The 18,885-nt window shown below is 48.4% G+C and overlaps 1 protein-coding gene across 1 annotated transcript in view; it reads right to left on the bottom strand.

The window, feature by feature from the left end:
• The window catches only part of LOC143964481 (integrin alpha-11-like), a 268,377-nt gene that overhangs the window by 45,261 nt on the left and 204,231 nt on the right, over positions 1–18,885 (bottom strand). Inside the window, exons 15-16 of the mRNA XM_077474255.1 lie at positions 15,776–15,906; positions 10,846–11,012 (exon numbers count right to left, since the gene is read on the bottom strand). Coding sequence (XP_077330381.1) covers positions 10,846–11,012; positions 15,776–15,906 — 298 coding nt within the window. The remainder of the gene's footprint in view (positions 1–10,845; positions 11,013–15,775; positions 15,907–18,885) is intronic.

The following is an 18,885-nucleotide window of genomic DNA, read 5'->3' as shown; positions in this document are numbered from 1 at the left end:
AAAATAAGACCTCCCCTGAAAATAAGACCTACTGTGATTTTCAGGGAGGGCTGCAATATAAGCCCTACCCTGAAAATAAGCCCTAGTTTAAAGTGGTTGTAAAATCCTAGAATCCACTTTATTACAGTATTATATAATGTAAATTGTGTATGTTTCTGTAATCTAACTGTGCCAAATACCTTTGGTACAGCGCCAATCTCCCGCTGCTCTCCTCCTCTTCTCCCAGCTGTCAGCGGGGGAATCTCAGCCCCCCCCCCTCTCTGTAGTTTACATTATATAATACTGTAATAGAGTGGATTCTAGGATTTTACAACCACTTTTACTCGGCTCCACTGGGGATTCCTGACAGGCAGGGAGGGAGAGGGGGAGAGAAGACAGCACATTTCATGATAAGACCTACCCCGAAAATAAGCCCTACTATGTCTTTAGTTACCAAAATTAATATAACCCATTTATTTATTTTCGGGGGGAAACATGGTACCAAGAGGCACCAGGCTATTCATAAAAAGTCATGCATTTTATATATGTGTATGGCTATTCGTTATTGCCAGTTAAGAAGCTTTGCTCCCAATAATGATTTACTTGTGCTCTATTAAAAATGTGCAAATACCTACTTTTATTTTATATGTTTATATTTGCCTTACATTTTAGGCCGCGTACACACGCGGGGACTGTTCGCCCAACTTTGTCCGCTGAACAGTCCGCTCGTGTGTGGGCTTTCAGCGGACAGTTTCGGCGAACAGTCCGCTGAACAAGGTTTTTCGGAATTTCCGAAAAACTGTCCGCTGAAACCTTGTTTCAGCGAACAGTCCGCTCGTGTGTAGGCTTGTTCGTCAAACTAAGTTCCGCGCATGCTCAGAAAGGCTTTACACGCCGAAAGTTATAATGCAGTGTATAGGACGTCGTATTTTTCGTCCCGTCGTACGTGCCGTTCACGTCATCGCGCACGGTTTCAGCAAACTGTTCGTACGTCGTGTGTGGCCATGTCTGTCCATGCTAATTTTGAGCGGACTGTTTGCCGAAACTGTTTGACGGACAAAGTTGGGCGAACAGTCCCCGCGTGTGTACGCGGCCTTACACAGGGCTTTTCAAAGTGTACAGAACCATTCACATTGGTTCCCTTTGCCCTGGAGGAGCTCACAATGGAAGGTCCCTAAAACATATGTACACACTCCAAGGCCAGTCAGGCACCAAGCAACCCACCTAGTATAGAGGGGAAACTGGATAAAACCCCCTATAACTTGGGAGAGCACAGGGCCATTTTTAAGGCAGGGCAAAAGGGGCAGTTGCCCTGGGCCCTGTCATTGTTGTGGGGCCTAAAGCAGCTGCCTCATATTTTCCAACTATCCCGGTTTAAATTCCTTTGTCCCTTGAGGTTTTAATCCTGTGCTGTGCCCCGATATCTCAGTGTGAAGTGCTGCTACTAATGCTGCCCAGCTCTGCTCTATTGCTGTGTACAGATGACTGCAGACCCTGTGTTTACATGTAAATTACCGCCATTCATATGTAAATAGCGGCGGCATTGATATATATATATCATGCCCCCTGATTTCATATCCACAGTTATCTCTAGCAACCAATCAACAAGCAGAAATCATGTGCTTTAACCTCTAGCAACCAGTCAGTGAGCGGTAATGATACACTGTAACCTCTGGCAACCAATTGCAATAGCTGCCTGATGTGATTCTGTAAACTGATTTTGAGTCTAGCTGCTATTTATTGTATGTCTCGGAGCAGGGCTGGACTGGGACAGAAGTTTGGCCCTGGACTTCATCCAGACAGGCCCACTTACATTTTGAGTGTCCCATCAGCACCCCTTACATCAGAGTGTCCCATTACCAGCCCCCTTACATCAGAGTGTCCCATCAGCACCCCTTACATCAGAGTGTCCCATTACCAGCCCCCTTACATCAGAGTGTCCCATCACCAGCCCCCTTACATCAGAGTGTCCCATCACCAGCCCCCTTACATCAGAGTGTCCCATCACCAGCCCCCTTACATCAGAGTGTCCCATCACCAGCCCCCTTATATCAGAGTGTCCCATGAGCAGCCCCCTTATATCAGAGTGTCCCATCAGCAGCCCCCTTATATCAGAGTGTTCCATCAGCAGCCCCCTTACATCAGAGTGTCCCATCACCAGCCCCCTTACATCAGAGTGTCCCATCACCAGCCCCCTTACATCAGAGTGTCCCATGAGAAGCCCCCTTATATCAGAGTGTTCCATCAGCACCCCTTACATCAGAGTGTCCCATTACCAGCCCCCTTACATCAGAGTGTCCCATTACCAGCCCCCTTACATCAGAGTGTCCCATTACCAGCCCCCTTACATCAGAGTGTCCCATGAGCAGCCCCCTTATATCAGAGTGTTCCATCAGCACCCCTTACATCAGAGTGTCCCATTACCAGCCCCCTTACATCAGAGTGTCCCATTACCAGCCCCCTTACATCAGAGTGTCCCATGAGCAGCCCCCTTACATCAGAGTGTCCCATGAGCAGCCCCCTTACATCAGAGTGTTCCATCAGCAGCCCCCTTGCATCAGAGTGTTCCATCAGCAGCCCCCTTACATCAGAGTGTCCCATCAGCACCCCCTTACATCAGAGTGTCCCATCAGCAGCCCCCTTACATCAGAGTGTCCCATCAGCATCCCCTTACATCAGAGTGTCTCATCACCACCCCCCTTACATCAGAGTGTCTCATCACCACCCCCCTTACATCAGAGTGTCCCATCACCAGCTCCCTTACATCAGAGTGTCCCATCACCAGCCCCCTTACATCAGAGTGTCCCATCAGCAGCCCCCTTACATCAGAGTGTCCCATGAGCAGCCCCCTTACATCAGAGTGTCCCATCAGCACCCCCTTACATCAGAGTGTCCCATCAGCAGCCCCCTTACATCAGAGTGTCCCATCAGCATCCCCTTACATCAGAGTGTCTCATCACCACCCCCCTTACATCAGAGTGTCTCATCACCACCCCCCTTACATCAGAGTGTCCCATCACCAGCTCCCTTACATCAGAGTGTCCCATCACCAGCCCCCTTACATCAGAGTGTCCCATCACCAGCCCCCTTACATCAGAGTGTCCCATCAGCAGCCCCCTTACATCAGAGTGTCCCATCAGCAGCCCCCTTACATCAGAGTGTCCCATCACCAGCCCCCTTACATCAGAGTGGCCAACTGAGCCATCAGCCCACTGGGAAACTCCCGGTAGTCTCGATGGCCAGTACATGCCTGTCTCGGAGCAGGTGGAGAGCAAAACTGCATGGGGGGGGGGGGCCCAAGAAAAGTTTTGCCCAGGGTCCAATCAATATTAAAGACGGCCCTGGGAGAGCATACTGCAGACAGTGTCCTTGGTAAGATACAAAGCCAAAAAGCCTTGGGATCCTAGACAGGCATACCAACCTCAAGCAATTGCCCAATTTAATTAGCTTTTCTTTAGACTTCTGCTCATTTGTGTTTTTTTTTTTTTTTCCGTGATGTCAATTATATTTTATTTCCATTAAATCAAAGAAAATTGCTATAGGTTGGTCAAGAAAAGCATCTACAGAGAGGTAAAGACTAAAGGAAAATATGTGCAGAACAGAGACCTACAGCCATGGCCGAATTTGTTGGTACCCTTCCGCCAAAAAAATAAAAAAATAAAAAGACGAGCCCACAATTTTCTATGAAATATCTTAAAACGTACAAAAGTAATTGGCATTAATTATTGTTCCATGTGTTTTCTTTTTATAAATCAACCTTTACCTAAAGGTGCTTCATCCAACATTACAGACTTCCAAATATTTTTTTTTCGAAGTTAGAGTGACATGTCAAACAATCCAAACAGTGTATCCTATTTCCGCAGAATTATTGGGGTATTACGTGAGATCGGGATATTTGTTGCAGTGATACAACCAGGGAAATGCAAGAACCAGTTAGTGGCACACTGGGGTCCAGCAGTCAACACCCCCTGTCAACACGTGTCTATGATCCATGAGTGGGCATGCCAAGAGTGGTAAGCCGTGGGTCCCATATCTTGTCAAATTTCCCAGGTACCGTGTTTATTCCATATTTAATAAAAATCAGTCTTGGCTTTTATATTTTGATTTAACATAAAACAGATGAAAATGGCATGGACATGTAGCGGCGGCTCCTGAAGAGCACGCGCTATGCGTTTTTCAAAGTTAAAGTTATGCCTAAACTGCAGTTTGGTTTGGGTACAATTGTCTAAATTTAGACTTCAGCATCAGTCTGACTGGACTGTGAGATGTTCAGCCTGGCCACAGGGGGGCACTGTCTCTTCTGGCAGGCATGGAACTATGGTCTGGTTAGGTGCTTAAGTTACTCTCTCTCGGAGCCCGCCCAGTGGGAGTGGCGCTCTCACTGTGCTTTCTGGGAGAGGGTATTTAAGATGCGGGCGTCACTTGGTTCAGGGGTGCCGGTCCAGAATGATGTACTGACTTCATGGTCCTGGTCCAGCTGACCAGCCCCCAGAAAGGCTATGGCCTGGGGGGCGGATCTACATGATTTTGATGTCTCGGGGCTGGCTAGCCCGAGGCAGGGAAACGAAAGAAGGATTCTGAGGTGGTTGGGTGCTGTCTCCGGTTTGGGAGAGACCCAGTGACTTCAAGCATTCCAGGGGAGGACTCTTTAGAAGAAGACCACGTACGGGTTGGTTTCTTAGTAAGAGCCTGGAAGGGCTGAAGTACCCGAGAGAATCCGGTCTTGTGGATATCGCCAAGCTGGCTGAAAGATCCAGGTATCCTACGAGTGTTTTCAAGCTTAGTTTCCCTATGTTTTTTACAACAATGTCTGTGGCAGAGACTTGTTCCTTAGTAAAGCACCTTGTTGGCTGCTGGGCCTTGTGAGAGAGGGACTATCCAACCTGAGTGTTCATCCAGTTGCGAATGGCTATTCTCTGGATGGAGTAAGTAAAAGTAAGCATTCAACATTTTGACTTTGACACTAAGAGTACCTGAATTTCCTTTCCAACCCTCTGATCCCAATTTAAGAGACTGTTCATTATCTAAGTTTGCAAATAAAATCCATTCAAGTGGACCTGTTGTCGGTCTCTCGCGTTACTGGGCCATCTACCACTGTCTGGCCTCCCGCTCTCCTGCTCCCCATGGGTCATAACGGCAAAAGCGGCGGCAGCCTTTGCTTCCTACCTCCTCTTCAATCGGGAGTCTTCTCTTTTCGGCCAATCGGAAAAACAGGTTTTGCACCCGCTTCTGGTGGGCCGGATTGAGGATCAGTGTTTCAACAGCAAATATTCATTCGCTGTTGTAACACAGCTAGGTGGGATCGGAGCCCATTCTCTGTGACCCGAGCCCACCCTATTTTGAAGCCTATTAGAGCCTCTGGCTCCAATCAGGTGTTAAAAAAAAAAAAACACGGCTGCTGCAATTTATGCGTCTGGTGTCCTGAAAGTTGCCGGATGCATGAATAGGGGGTGGCTGCGACGGCCGTCGAAACTCTGGAGGGATCTGAAAATTGCTGTGCACCGACGCTCCCCATCCAACCTAATGGAGCTTGAGAGGTCCTGCAAATAAGAATGGGAGAAACTGCCCAAAAATAGGTGTGCCGAGCTTGTGCCAAAGGTGCTTCACCAAAGTATTGAGCAAAGGCTGTGAATACTTATGTACATGGGATTGTTTTATTTTTTATAAATTTGCAAAGATTTCAAACAAACTTCTTTCATGTTGTCATTATGGGGGATTGTTTGTAGAATTTGAGGAAAATAATGAATTTAACCACTTGCCGCCCGCCCTATAGGCAATTGACGGTGGCAAAGTGGTTTCATAATCCTGATCGGACGTCATATGACGTCCTCAGGATTATGAGCCGCTGCGCGCCCCCGGGGGCACGCATCGCGGCGATCGTTGTTGCGGGGTGTCAGTCTGACACCCGGCAACTACGATCTCGGTAAAGAGTCTCCGACGGAGACTCTTTACTACGTGATCAGCCGTGTCCAATCACGGCTAATCACAGTGCAAACAGGAAGAGCCGGTGATCGGCTTTTCCTCACTCGCGTCTGTCAGACGCGAGTAGAGGAGAGCTGATCGGCTGCTCCTCTGACAGGGGGGGTCTGTGCTGATCGATTATCAGCACAGCCCCCCCGAGGATGCCCACACTGGACCACCAGGGATGCCACCAAACCACCAGGGAAAAGGTAATCCTCTCTAGACCACCAGGGATGCCAGTCAGCACAATGGATGCCAATCAGTGCCCATAATGGATGCCAATCAGTGCCCACAATGGGCATCACTGATTGGCATGCATTATTGTTTGGCACTGATTGGCATCCATTAGTACAGTATAACACCAATGCCGCCTATGAGTGCCCACCTGTGCCGCCTATGAGTGCCCACCTGTGCCACCTATTAGTGCCCACCTGTGCCGCCTATCAGTGCCCACCTGTGCCGCCTATCAGTGCCCACCCATGCCCATCTGTGCCGCCTATCCATGCCCATCTGTGCCGCCCATCCATGCCAATCCGTGCCAGCTATCAGTGCCAATTTGTGCCACCTATCAGTGTCCATCCATGTTGCCCATCCGTGTCGCCCATCCGTGCCGCCTATCAGTGCCGCCTATCAGTGCCACATATCAGTGTCCATCAATGCCACCTCATCAGTGCCACTTCATTGGTGCCACATCATTGGTGCCCATCAGTGCCGCCTTATCAGTGCCCATGAGTGTAGCCCCATCAGTGCCCATCAGTGAAGGAGAAAACGTACTTATTTACAAAGTTTTGAAACTGAAACAAAAAAAAATTTTTTTTTCAAAATTTTCGGTATTTTTTTATTTGTAGCGCAAAAAATAAAAACCGCAGAGGTGATCAAATACCACCAAAAGAAAGCTCTATGTGTGGGAAAAAATGATAAAAAATTTAATTTGGGTACAGTGTAGCATGACTGCGCAATTGTCATTCAAAGTGCGACAGCGCTGAAAGCTCAAAATTGGTCTGGGCAGGAAGGTGTTTAAGTGCCTGGTATTGAAGTGGTTAATCCATTTTGGAGTAAGGCTGTAACATAACAAAATGTGGAAAAAGTGAAGCGCTGTGAATACTTTCCGGATGCACTGCACAGTACATACTTACATCGTGCTAAGCTGGAGCAAGTATGCAATAAAAATAATACCAGGACTTCAGCTTTAGGCGCTCATTGTTACTCAGCGGTTTGTTCATACATAGCTTGACTGTCCAAGTGTAGGCTGTGCAGTGTACACACGATCGTATTGTCCGGTGGACTTGGTCCGGCAAACAATCCGCCGGACTTTATAACGAACAGACTTGGCCACACACGGACACTCCGAAAGTCTGGCGATTTCTAACGCGATGACGTACAGCACGTACGACGGGACTAGAAAAAGGAAGTTCAATAGCCAGTCGCCAATAGCTTTCGTCTCGTACTTGCTTCTGAGCATGCGTCATTCTTAGTCCGCGGGACTAGCATACTGACGAACGCATTGTCCGCTGAAAGCCAAGTCCGGCGGACAAATTTTGAGTCAAAACTACTTTCTAAATCCGCTGGACTTTACGATGAAAAAGTCCGCTGTAACCCACACACGATCGAATTGTGCGGCGCACTGCAATTCGATCGTGTGTACGCGGCATTAATAATCATTCCTTCTGCATATGTGCAAACTAAGCCCTTGTACACACGGTCGGAGATTCCGACAACCAAATCCGTCGGATTTTGTCCGAAACTGTTGTATACACACGGTCGGACACACGATCGTTCAGAACGCGATGACGTTATTTCATTACGACGGGACTACGTTCAGGCTAGTAGCCAATAGCTTTGGTGTAGGAATTTGATCTGAGCATGCGTGGCACTTTGTCCGATCGGAATTCTCTACACATGATCGGAGTATGTCCGATCGGAGCATTTTGTCGGAAAATTTTACCAACAAGTTGGAAAACCTGGTCCGTCAGATACTCCGACGGAAACAGTCCGATGCAGACCACACACAGTCGGAATATCCGACAAAGCGGTCCGATCGGACAGATTCCGTCGGGAATCTCCGACCGTGTGTACAAGGGCTTAGAGTGCAGCGCCGCAATAACATACAAAACAAGAAAAACCTCAATGAATATTGCATTAAAGTCCAGGCAATAATACTAAGATCCCGCTATAAAGTCCAATACGATGACAACTGTAAAGCAATGACACCAGTGTTGATAAAGCAATTCTTCTTAGCCCTTGGACACACGGGTCGGACATTCCGACAACAAAATCCATCGGATTTTGTCCGACGTATTTTGTCCGAAACTTGTGTTGCATACACACGGTCGGACAAAGTTGTCGGAAAATCCGATCGTTCAGAACGTGATGACGTTATTTCACTACGACGGGACTACGTTCACGCTAGTAGCCAATAGCTTTGGTCTAGGAATTTGATCTGGGCATGCGTGGCACTTTGTCCGATCGGAATTCTCTACAAACGATCGGACAAAGTCCTTTCGGAAAATGTTATCACCCAGCTCTAAAACTTTGTCGGTCGGATATTCCGACGGAAACAGTCCGATGGAGCCCACACACGGTCGGATTATCCGACAACACGGTCCGATCGGACATTTTCCGCCAGAATGTCCGACCATGTGTACAAGGGCTTAGGAGTGCTTCAGTGATCTCCCACCACCACCAAGTGAAATGCAAACTCACCAGAAAAAGATTCCAATAGGACCCCTTGATAACGTCCCTTTAGACGAAACGTGTCGGGTAGAGATTTGGTGTGCTGACGTCACACTCCTGCTTGATTCTGGGTCGACATCGGCTTTTAAATGTGAGTTTATCAATTCACTGTCCTGTATCTATTGTATACATGTTTTTAACATTAAATACCACACCATTGGAATCTTTTTCTGGCTTTTTGGGGAGCTTTGTTCATTCACAGTAGGAGGTTTTCGGCTCATTCGGAAAGTCCGGCAGACCTCCGCTTCAAAGTCTGGCGGTTTGTCTGCCGGACTAAGTCCGCCGGATAGCCCGATCGTGTGTACGTGGCATAAGAAGAATTGCTTTATCAACACTGGTGTCATTGCTTTACAGTTGTCACTTTATTGGACTTTATAGCGGGATCTCAGTATTATTGCCTGGACTTTAATGCAATATTCATTTATCTTTTTCTTGTTTTGTACGTTAATGAGGTGCTGCACCCTTGTGCCCCGTACACACGATAGGATTTTCCGATGGAAAACGTGTGATAGGACCTCGTTGCCGGAAATTTCCGACCGTGTGTGGGCTCCATCACACATTTTCCATCGGAAATTTCCGTCACACAAAGATCTGGATCTCAAATTTTTCCCGACAACAAAACCCGTTCTCGTAAATTTCCGATCGTGGGTAGACAATTCCGATGCACAAAGTTCCACGCATGCTCGGAATCAAGCAGATGAGCCGCACTGGCTATTGAACTTCATTTTTCTCGGCCCGTCGTACGTGTTGTACGTCACCGCGTTCTGGACGTTCGGAATTTCCGACAAGATTTCTGTGACCGTGTGTATCTAAGACAAGTTTGAGCCGACATCCGTCGGAAAAAATCCCATGGATTTTGTTGTCGGAATGTCCGATCGTGTGTATGGGGCATTATTTTGCACATTTCCACTAAAGCACAGATACACTATTTTACCAAAAGTATTGGATAAGGAGGGAGGACCCTCACCATGCCAAGATCCAAATATTAGAGAAAAAAAGGATTGAAAGAGTAACTAGGACTGTGGGCACCAAAAGTATTGGGACGCCTGCCTTTACACGCACATGAACTTTAATGGCATCCCGGTCTTAGCCTTTGTACACACGATCGGAGATTCCGACGGAATGTGTCCTATCGGAGCGTTTTGTCGGATATTCTGACTGTGTGTGGTCTGCATCGGACTGTTTCCGTCGGAATATCCGTCGGACCAAATTTTCCAACTTGCCGGAAATATTTTCCGACAAAATGCTCCGATATCACATACTCCGATCATGTGTAGAGAATTCCGATCGGACAAAGTGCCACGCATGCTCAGATCAAATTCCTACATCAAAGCTATTGGCTACTAGTCTGAACGTAGTCCCGTTGTAACGAAATAACGTCATCACGTTCTGAACGATCGGATTTTCCGACAACTTCGTCCGACCGTGTGTATGCAACAGTTTCGGACAAAATCCGACGGATTTGGTTGTTGGAATCTCCGATCGTGTGTACAAGGGCTTAGTCCTTAGGGTTCAATATTGAGTTGGCCCGCCTTTTGCAGTTATAATACCTTCAACTGTTCTGGGAAGGCCGTCCACAAGGTTTAGGAGGTGTGTCTATGGGAATGTTTGACCATTCTTCCAGAAGCACATACGTGAGGTCAGGCACTGATGTTGGATGAGAAGGCCTGGCTCACAGTCTCTGCTATAATTCATCCCTAAGGTGTTCTATTGGGTTGAGGTCAGGACTCTGTGCAGGCCTGTCAAGTTCCTCCACCTCAAACTCGCTCATCCTTGTCTTTATGACCCTTGCTTTGTGCACTGGTGCGCACTCATGTTGGAACAGGAAGGGGCCGTCCCCAAACTGTTCCCACAAAGTTGGGAGCATGAAATTGTCCAAAATGTCTTGGTATGCTGACGCTTTAAGAGTTCCCTTCACAGGAACTAAGGGGCCAAGTCCAACCCCTGAAAAACAACCCCGCACACCGTAATCCCCCCTCCACCAAATGATTTGGACCAGTGCACAAAGCAAGGTCCATAAAGACATGGATGAGCGAGTTTGGGGGGGGAGGGACGGAACTTGTAATAATAATACTTATAATAAAGTATTATTAGTAACTATATTTTTTCACAGCTCAGGTATCACTTTTTATATCATTCCTTCTGCATAGTACATAACATTCGGTCACTTACCCACACTCTGCCCCTGGAACTGGGGTGCTTTAAATATTGGAGAGAAGCAGATGAAGGCCGCCATGCAAGTGGCTTCCCGTCCATTCCTGTGGCACTCTTTACTGAAAATGTTGATCTTCGGCGGCTCAAATCGAATGGTCGCATTAATCTGCACAACGCTGCGAGTCCTGCCAATGAAAGCACAAATCGTATCATTAAAACTGTTACTGACCGCCATTTCTTTTTGGGACAAAAATCATATAGCAAACCCATTTCAGAACAGAAAGATGGTGGCCATGATGGTGGAGTACAGAAAGTTACATGTCGTTCTCTTCGTTCTTCTCAAGACCTCCTGCTCTCCTTCCCTCATCACCTCCTCCCATGCTCGCCTCCAGGACTTTTCCAGAGCCTCTCCAATCCTATGGAACTCTTTACCCCAATCTGTCCCATTATCTCCTACTCTAAATCTAAATCCTAAAGGCTAAATCTTGCCGTCTTAACCTCCGCAACATCTCCAGAATTCGCCACAAAGCAACTTATTCACTGCTTGATTATTTCCCGCCTTGACTACTGTAACTCTCTCCTTAATGGCCCACCCTTAAAGAGGTTCTGCACCTAAAAAAAAAAATATTAAAAGCCAGCAGCTACTAATATTGCAGCTGCTGACTTTTAATAAATTGGCACTTACCTGTCCCAGGGTCCAGCCATGTCGGCGGCAGATGACGAGCGATCGCTCGTCTCTCTGCTTCCCCCGCCGCCATCCTCTGTCAGGGAATCGGGAAGTGAAGCGTTTCGGCTTCACTGCCCGGTTCCCTACTGCGCATGCGCAAGTCGAGCTGCGCGTCTCTAATTGGTCCCCGCTGTGTCCTGAGAACTCTGTGTTTCCCAGAACACACCGGGGGGGGGGGGGGGGCATCTGCGGCGGTCTGTCCCAGAAGTGGGTGCAGATACCTGGATTATCCAGGTAACTGCACCCCCCTCCCCCCTGAAAGGTGCTGATTGTGGCACCGGAGGGGGGGAGGGATCAGATTAGCGGAACTTCCACTTTAGGGTGGAGAACCGCTTTAAGCAGGCTCCTCCCCCCTTCAGTCTATTATGAATGCTGCTGCTAGACTAATACACCTCACTAACCGATCGGTGACTGCTGCCCCTCTCTGCCAATCCCTTCACTGGCTTCCCCTACCCCACCGTGTAAAGTTCAAAATGCTAACCACAACATACAAGGCCATCCACAACATCTCCCCCATCTACATCACCAACCTCATCTGCAGATATCGCCCGCAGAGGTGATCAAATACCACCAAAAGAAAGCTTTATTTGTGGGGAAAAAAAAAAAGGACATAAATTTTGTTTGGGTACAACATTGCACGATCGTGCAACTGTCAGTTAAAGCGACGCAGTGCCGTATTGCGAAAAATGGCCTGGTCATTAAGGGGGGAAATCATTCCAGTCCTTAAAGCGGGAGTCCACCGGGACTCCGCGTTTTTTTTTTTTTTTTTAAAAGCCAGCAGCTACAAATACTGCAGCTGCTGACTTTTAAATAGTGACACTTACCTGTCCAGCGCGCCCGCGATGTCGGCACCCGAAGCCGATCGCTCGCTCGTGCCGCCGCCATCTTGGGTATGGGAATCAGGAAATGGAGCCTTTCGGCTTCATTTCCCGGTTCCCTACTGCGCATGCGCGAGCCGCGCGGCGCAATCCGGACGGTCCCCGCTGCCTCTGGGAGCTGTGTGTTTCCCAGCAGGCAGCGGGGCACTTGCTGAAGGGGGCGGGCGCTTGCGGAAAGGGGCGTAACGTACGCCCCTTTCCGCAGAGAGCTAGCCCGGAAGTGGGTGCAGTTACCTGGATTATCCAGGTAACTGCACCCCCCTCCCCCCTGAAAGGTGCCGATTGTGGCGCCGGAGGGGGGGGGGGGGATTCCGATGAGCGGAGGTCCATTTTAGGGTGGACCTCCGCTTTAAGTGGTTATAGGAGAAGTTAGAGTTTTAAGAAAAACTCACAACCAAGCAAATCACAATTGTTTAAAATATCAGATGGTGCAATACATACGGTATTGTTCCACACTTGACAATCTACTAAAGATATCAAATGTGTATTATAATCGGTTCTCAGATACTCATGTAGGCACGTGCAGTCTACTTTCTCCACTGTAGGTGGCACTTATCTGCAGCAGCAGTACAATTGGAGAGGAAGTCAAGGCTCCTCTATGGCTTCCTGAGTCATGTGACTCTAGCAGCCATTTTGGGTCAGGCAGAGCCTATTTAAAGCCCTGGCTCCCAAGCTTGGCGCGCTTTTGTGAGTGGGTGGAGTAGGGACAAGTGCCCTGTCTGGTAGAGACAGAACTAGCGGCAAGGAAAGGTTCCTGATGAGGAGGGAAAACGTAGGGCTTGCAACTTCTCTGGACAGATGGCCCGGCCGCATTCTGGCCCTCCAAACAGGTGCTGTTAGTTCGGCTAAAACCTGCTTTCTACACACTGCTGGACTCTTGAGTTTTCCCGGTCTTCCCACCGGGTATATTGTGAATTGCCTTTGCCTTCATTTATTACAAGTTCTTTCATCACACTTGGACTGTGTGTGTGATCGCGCTGCACTCCACCTACACACATGCGTATAGTTGTATGATCGATCAGACCAAATTCCACTGTGGCTGATCAGGATGGTAGAGTCAGACATGATCTAGCTTGTTCACAATTTGGCTGAGGTGTAGGTGGTAAAAATAGGCAGCTGAGCCACAGTTTTACTGCCCACTGATCACACCCAAGCTACAATGGCTGACAAATGGTGTTGAGCACATGCCATGGCCACGCAACTTTGCAGCTGGGGCAAAAATGATGCCTCATTTCGTGTTGGATGCCGCCAAATGTGAACTTTTCAAGTGACTGGGGCTGTGACGCAATGCCCCGCAGCATAAAGGCCAGACCACTGCGTTGCGGCACGGTGGTCTGGCCTTTTCAGGGTTAAAACAGGCAGTGAGGAAAAAAGGGTGAAAAAGTTATACAATCAATCAAATATAGGGCCTTTGGTATGGTATTCTGTTTGACCAGTTTAGCCTTAAAAAATGAATGAATAATTGATAATGTATGGTTGGTATGTGTTTTGGCCACCGTTAAAGATGCCCCCTGGCATGTTGAGTTAGACATGTGCAGAACAGAAAAAATTGTTTTGTTTCGTTTCGGATAGATTCGCTATGTTACTAATTTTGTTTCATTAATTTGTTTTGGAATTTGTTTAGTTTAATTTAGTTTTGTTTATTTATTTTCTAATGAATTCCACATTTTCGAAACAATTCAAATTAAAAAACACTTGTTATATCTTTACTCACTTTTTACTATTTTTTTGGTGCATGAGTAGGGGTACTATGTAATCTATACTCATTCATATGGGGGTGGGCGGAATCTGGAGGCCCCCCTTGTTAAAGGGGGCTTCCAGATTCCGATAAGCCCCCCCCCCGCCTGCAGACCCCCCACAACCATCAGCCAGGGTTGTGAGGGAAGAGGCCCTTGGGGACAAGGTGCAAGTTACCCCAAAGCACATGTTGAGGGCATGTGGCTTGATATGGTTGGGGGAGGGCTGCTTGCTCCCCCCCAGCCCCTTACCTGGCCTGCTGGGGCTGCACGCTCAGATAAGGATCTGGTATGGATTTTGGTGTGGGGTTCCCCTTAAAAGGGCCTGGTATGGATTGGAAGGGGGGGCCACGTTGGTTTTTTTTTCCTGAATTTTTCATTGCCGGCATTCTTTAGTTTACATTTCAGCTGTCAGTGGGGAAGCCCGCTGACCAATGATGAAAAATAGTTTTTTTAAGGAACGCGGCGGCCGGCTTCCCGCCCCATTCCTTAACAACCAGCTATTCTTCACACATCGGTCGATCATTTTTCGACCCTTCCAAATTCGTATTGTTTCCAAAATTTGAAATTTGGTAGAAAACAACTGAACGGAACAAAATTTAATGAATTTTAATGAAAACTGTTACTATTTCATTCAGAGTTTCAGATATATCTGAATCTCCAAATTACCAAAAATTAATTCAAAATTATATTCTGACCCAAACGAATTGCACATGTATATTCTCAGTACATGGCTCAGACCAACATAATCCGCCTCTAACTGAGATATCCATTTTGGGTGCACTGAACTTGAAAGCATTTATTCTGTTAGTCTCTACATGTTGCAGAAAGTCTAGTTCAGCCTTTCTCAACCTTTTCAACACCGAGGAACCCTTGAAATCGTTCTCCAGTCTCAGGGAACCCCTGCTAAAAATTAGTAATCTACAACTCATGGTACATTAGTGTGATGGTCAGTGGGAAGAATGGTCCTTACACTTGTGGTCATTGGGAAGAATTACCTCCTTAGCCCTTGTACACACGGTCAGAGATTCCGTCGGAATGTTTCCTATCGGACCGTTTTGTTGGATATTCCGACTGTGTGTGGTATGCATCGGACTGTTTCCGTCGGAATATCCGACGGACCAATTTTTCCAACTTGCCGGTAAAATTTTCCAACAAAATGCTCCTACTCCGACGGACAAAGTGCCACGCATGCTCAGATCAAATTCCTAGACCAAAGCTATTGGCTACCAGCCTGAACGTAGTCCCGTCGTAACGAAATAACGTCATCACGTTATGTACAATCGGATTTTCTGACAACTTAGTCCGACTGTGTGTATGCAACTTCACTTCCGGACCTCTTCCGGAAATTAATCCGTCAAAATTACTCTAACGGATTTGGTTGTCGGAATCTCCGACCGTGTGTACAAGGGCTTACAGATAGCTAAAACCATCAATGGTGTCATTGGGAACTTATCTGAGAGGTACAAATTGCCCAATGTTGAAGGAACCCCTAGCAACCTCTGGAGGAACCCTAGGGTTCCACAGAACCCTGGTTGAGAATCACTGGTCTAGTTGCTTAGAAGAATGTTTATCATAGCTGTATCGGTACACGATCATCCACACACCAGAGAAGAACAGCGTTTCCCATAGAGCCCACTGCCAGATCCACCAGGCCATCCTCGTTCATATCCATCTCTCCATGAATGTTGCAGCCGAAATAGGCCAGTGTGGGCGACAAGTCCGCTGCAGCAATGCGCTGAGAAGACAAGAACACAAAAACAGAATTAAAGCGGTAATAAACCCAAAAACAAAAATGTAATATACAGTATTGCCGTTTACAAATCATTAGAAGTGGGGACACACTTCCTGTCTTAAGCTGCCCATAGATGGATCAAAAATTCAAAATTCTAGGGTCCTAATTGACCGTGGCCACCTCTGGGCACACAAATTAAAATGTTGAGGGGCTGGTAAGATACCACGATGACCACTTTGGATCAAATCTAAAGCTAATATAATCTTTGTAACTGAACAAAAATGAATTGCTCTAAGAACAGTAGAGTCACTTTAGAATGACAAAACAAATGTATTGAAAAGCAGATAAACTAGACAATGTTACAGACCTGTATAATGCATTGAATTATGCCGTGTACACATGATCGGACTATGACTCTTGTCCGCCGGACAATTCGACCGTGTGTGGGCTCCGGCTGACTTTTTCTTCCCAAAAGTCCGGCGGACTTAGAAAGAAGTCTTGACTCAAAATTGTCCGCCGGACTCGGCAGTCCGGTGGACAATCTGCCCTTCTGTGTGCTAGTCCGCCAGACTTTTCAAATGAACGGACTTGCCCACACACGGAGTAAAGTCCGTTCATTTTGAACGTGACTCCAGGTAGACAGGACTAGCGAAGGAAGTCAATGTTTCCTGCCTCCATCGGCAAGATTGACACCTCCCGAGCCCCATCGCCTGGTATGGATTTAAAGGGGAACCCCTACGCTAAAAAAAGGCGTGGGGTCGGCCCAAAGTCCATACCAGACCCTTATCCGAGCATGCAGCCCGGCAGGTCAGGAAAGGGGGTGGGGACGAGCGACCGCCCCCCCCCCCCCCATCCTGAGCCGTACCAGGCCGCGTGCCCTCAACATGGGGGGTGGGTGATTTGGGGAAGGGGGGCGCCCTGTGGGCCCCCCACCCCAAAGCACTTTGTCCCCATGTTGAGGAGGACAATGGCCTCTTCCTGACAACCTTGGCCGTTGGTTGTCGGGGTCTGCAGACGGGGGGCTTATCGGAATCTGGGAGCCCCCTTTAATAAGGGGGCCCCCAGATCCTGGCCCCCACCCTATGTGAACGATGTACCCCTACCCATTCACCTGGGGGAAAAAGTGTCAATAAAAAAAACACAACACAGGTTTTTAAATTAGTTTATTGGACAGTTCCGGGTGGGGGGGGGGTCTTCTTCTGACTTTGGGGGTCTTCTCGCCAGGCTCCTCCGCTACCTTCTGCTCTTTTACCGCTCTTTTACTAGCGGTGGAGCCCGGCTTTCTTCTTCGTCGCCGCCGTCCGGGGATCTTCTTCTGACTTTGGGGGTCTTCTTCTGACTTCGGGGGTCTTGTCCCACTCTTCGTTTCTTCTACCTGGCCTCCGCTATCTTCTTCCAGCTCTTTTACTAGCGTTAGCCCGGTCTTGTTCGTCGCTGTCGCTGCCACCTTCTTCTTCTTCTTCCTTCTTCTTCCTTCTGATGTTGACACGACGCTCTCTCCGGCCCTAATGCCAGGGACGTGTTGTGCGGCGACGTACATAGGCATAAGGGGGTGGGTGGGTGGCTGGGTGATGTCATATGGACAGAAAGAGCACAAGATAGCGGAGGAGCCCGGCGAGAAGACCCCCGAAGTTGGAAGAAGACCCCCAGAGCTGTCTAATAAACTACTTTAAAAACCTGTATTGTGTTTTTTTATTGACACTTTTTCCCCCCAGGGGAATGGGTAGGGGTACGATGTACCCCATACTCATTCACATAAGGTGGGGGGCTGGGATCTGGGGGCCCCCCTTATTAAAGGGGGCTACCGGATTCAGATAAGCCCCCGTCCGCAGACCCCGACAACCAAAGGCCAGGGTTGTGGGGAAGAGGCCCTTGTCCTCATCAACACGGGGACAAGGTGCTTTGGGGTGGGGGGCCCGCAAGGGGCCCCCCTTCTCCAAAGCACTCACCCCCCCATGTTGAGGGCACGCGGACTGGTACAGCTCAGGAGGGGGGCGCTCGCGCGTCCCCACCCCCTTTTCTGACCGGCCGGGCTGCATGCTCGGATGGGGGTCTGGTATGGAGTTTGGGGGGAATCCCCACACCGTTTTATTGGCGTAGGGGTTCCCCTTTAAATCCATACCAGGCGACGGGGCTCTCGAGGTGTCAATCTCGCTGATGGAGGTAGCGACATTGACTTCCTTCGCTAGTCCCGTCTACCTGGAGTCACGTTCAAAATGAACGGACTTTACTCCGTGTGTGGGCAAGTTCGTTCATTTAGAAAGTCCGGCGGACCTCCGCCAAAAGTCCGGTGGATTGTCCGCAGGACCTAGTCCGCTGGAAATGTCCAGTCATGTGTGGGCAAGTCCGCTTGTTCGGAAAGTCCGGCAGACCTCTGCTGCAAAGTCCGGTGGATTGTCTGATTGTGTGTAAGCGGCATTAGAAGTAGGAGTGCAGAAGATGTCTTGGGGCACTCAGTAGAAGATTTATGGAGCTCAGTAGAAGGTACAGGGCACTCAGTAGAAGACCTGGGGTACTCAGTAGAAGACCTGGGGTACTCAGTAGAAGACCTAGGGCACACAGTAAGAATACCCGGGGCACTCAGTATAAAACCTAAGGAACACATTAGAAGACCTGGGGCACTCAGTAGAAGACTTAGAGAGCTCAGTAGAAGGCATGGGGCACCCGGTAAAAGACCTGGGACACTCAGTAAGAAGACTAGGAGCAGTCAGTAGAAGACTTGGGGAACTCAGTAAGAAGACCCCGGGCACTCAGTAGAAGACTTGCGGAACTTAGTAGAAGACTTGGGGTACTCAGTAGAAGAATTGAGGAACACATTATAAGACCTGGAGCACTCAGTAGAAGACCTGGAGCACTCAGTAGAAGACCTGGAGCACTCAGTAGAAGACCTGGAGCACTCAGTAGAAGACCTGGAGCACTCAGTAGAAGACCTGGGGCACTCAGTAGAACACTTGGGGCACTCAGTAGAAGACATGGGGTACT

The sequence above is a fragment of the Lithobates pipiens genome, unplaced genomic scaffold (genome assembly GCF_037356315.1).
Source record: "Lithobates pipiens isolate NorthernLeopardFrog02 unplaced genomic scaffold, aLitPip1_a1.2 Scaffold_8, whole genome shotgun sequence".
Taxonomy (NCBI): Eukaryota; Metazoa; Chordata; class Amphibia; order Anura; family Ranidae; genus Lithobates; species Lithobates pipiens.
This window is presented reverse-complemented; position numbering and strand designations above follow the sequence as displayed.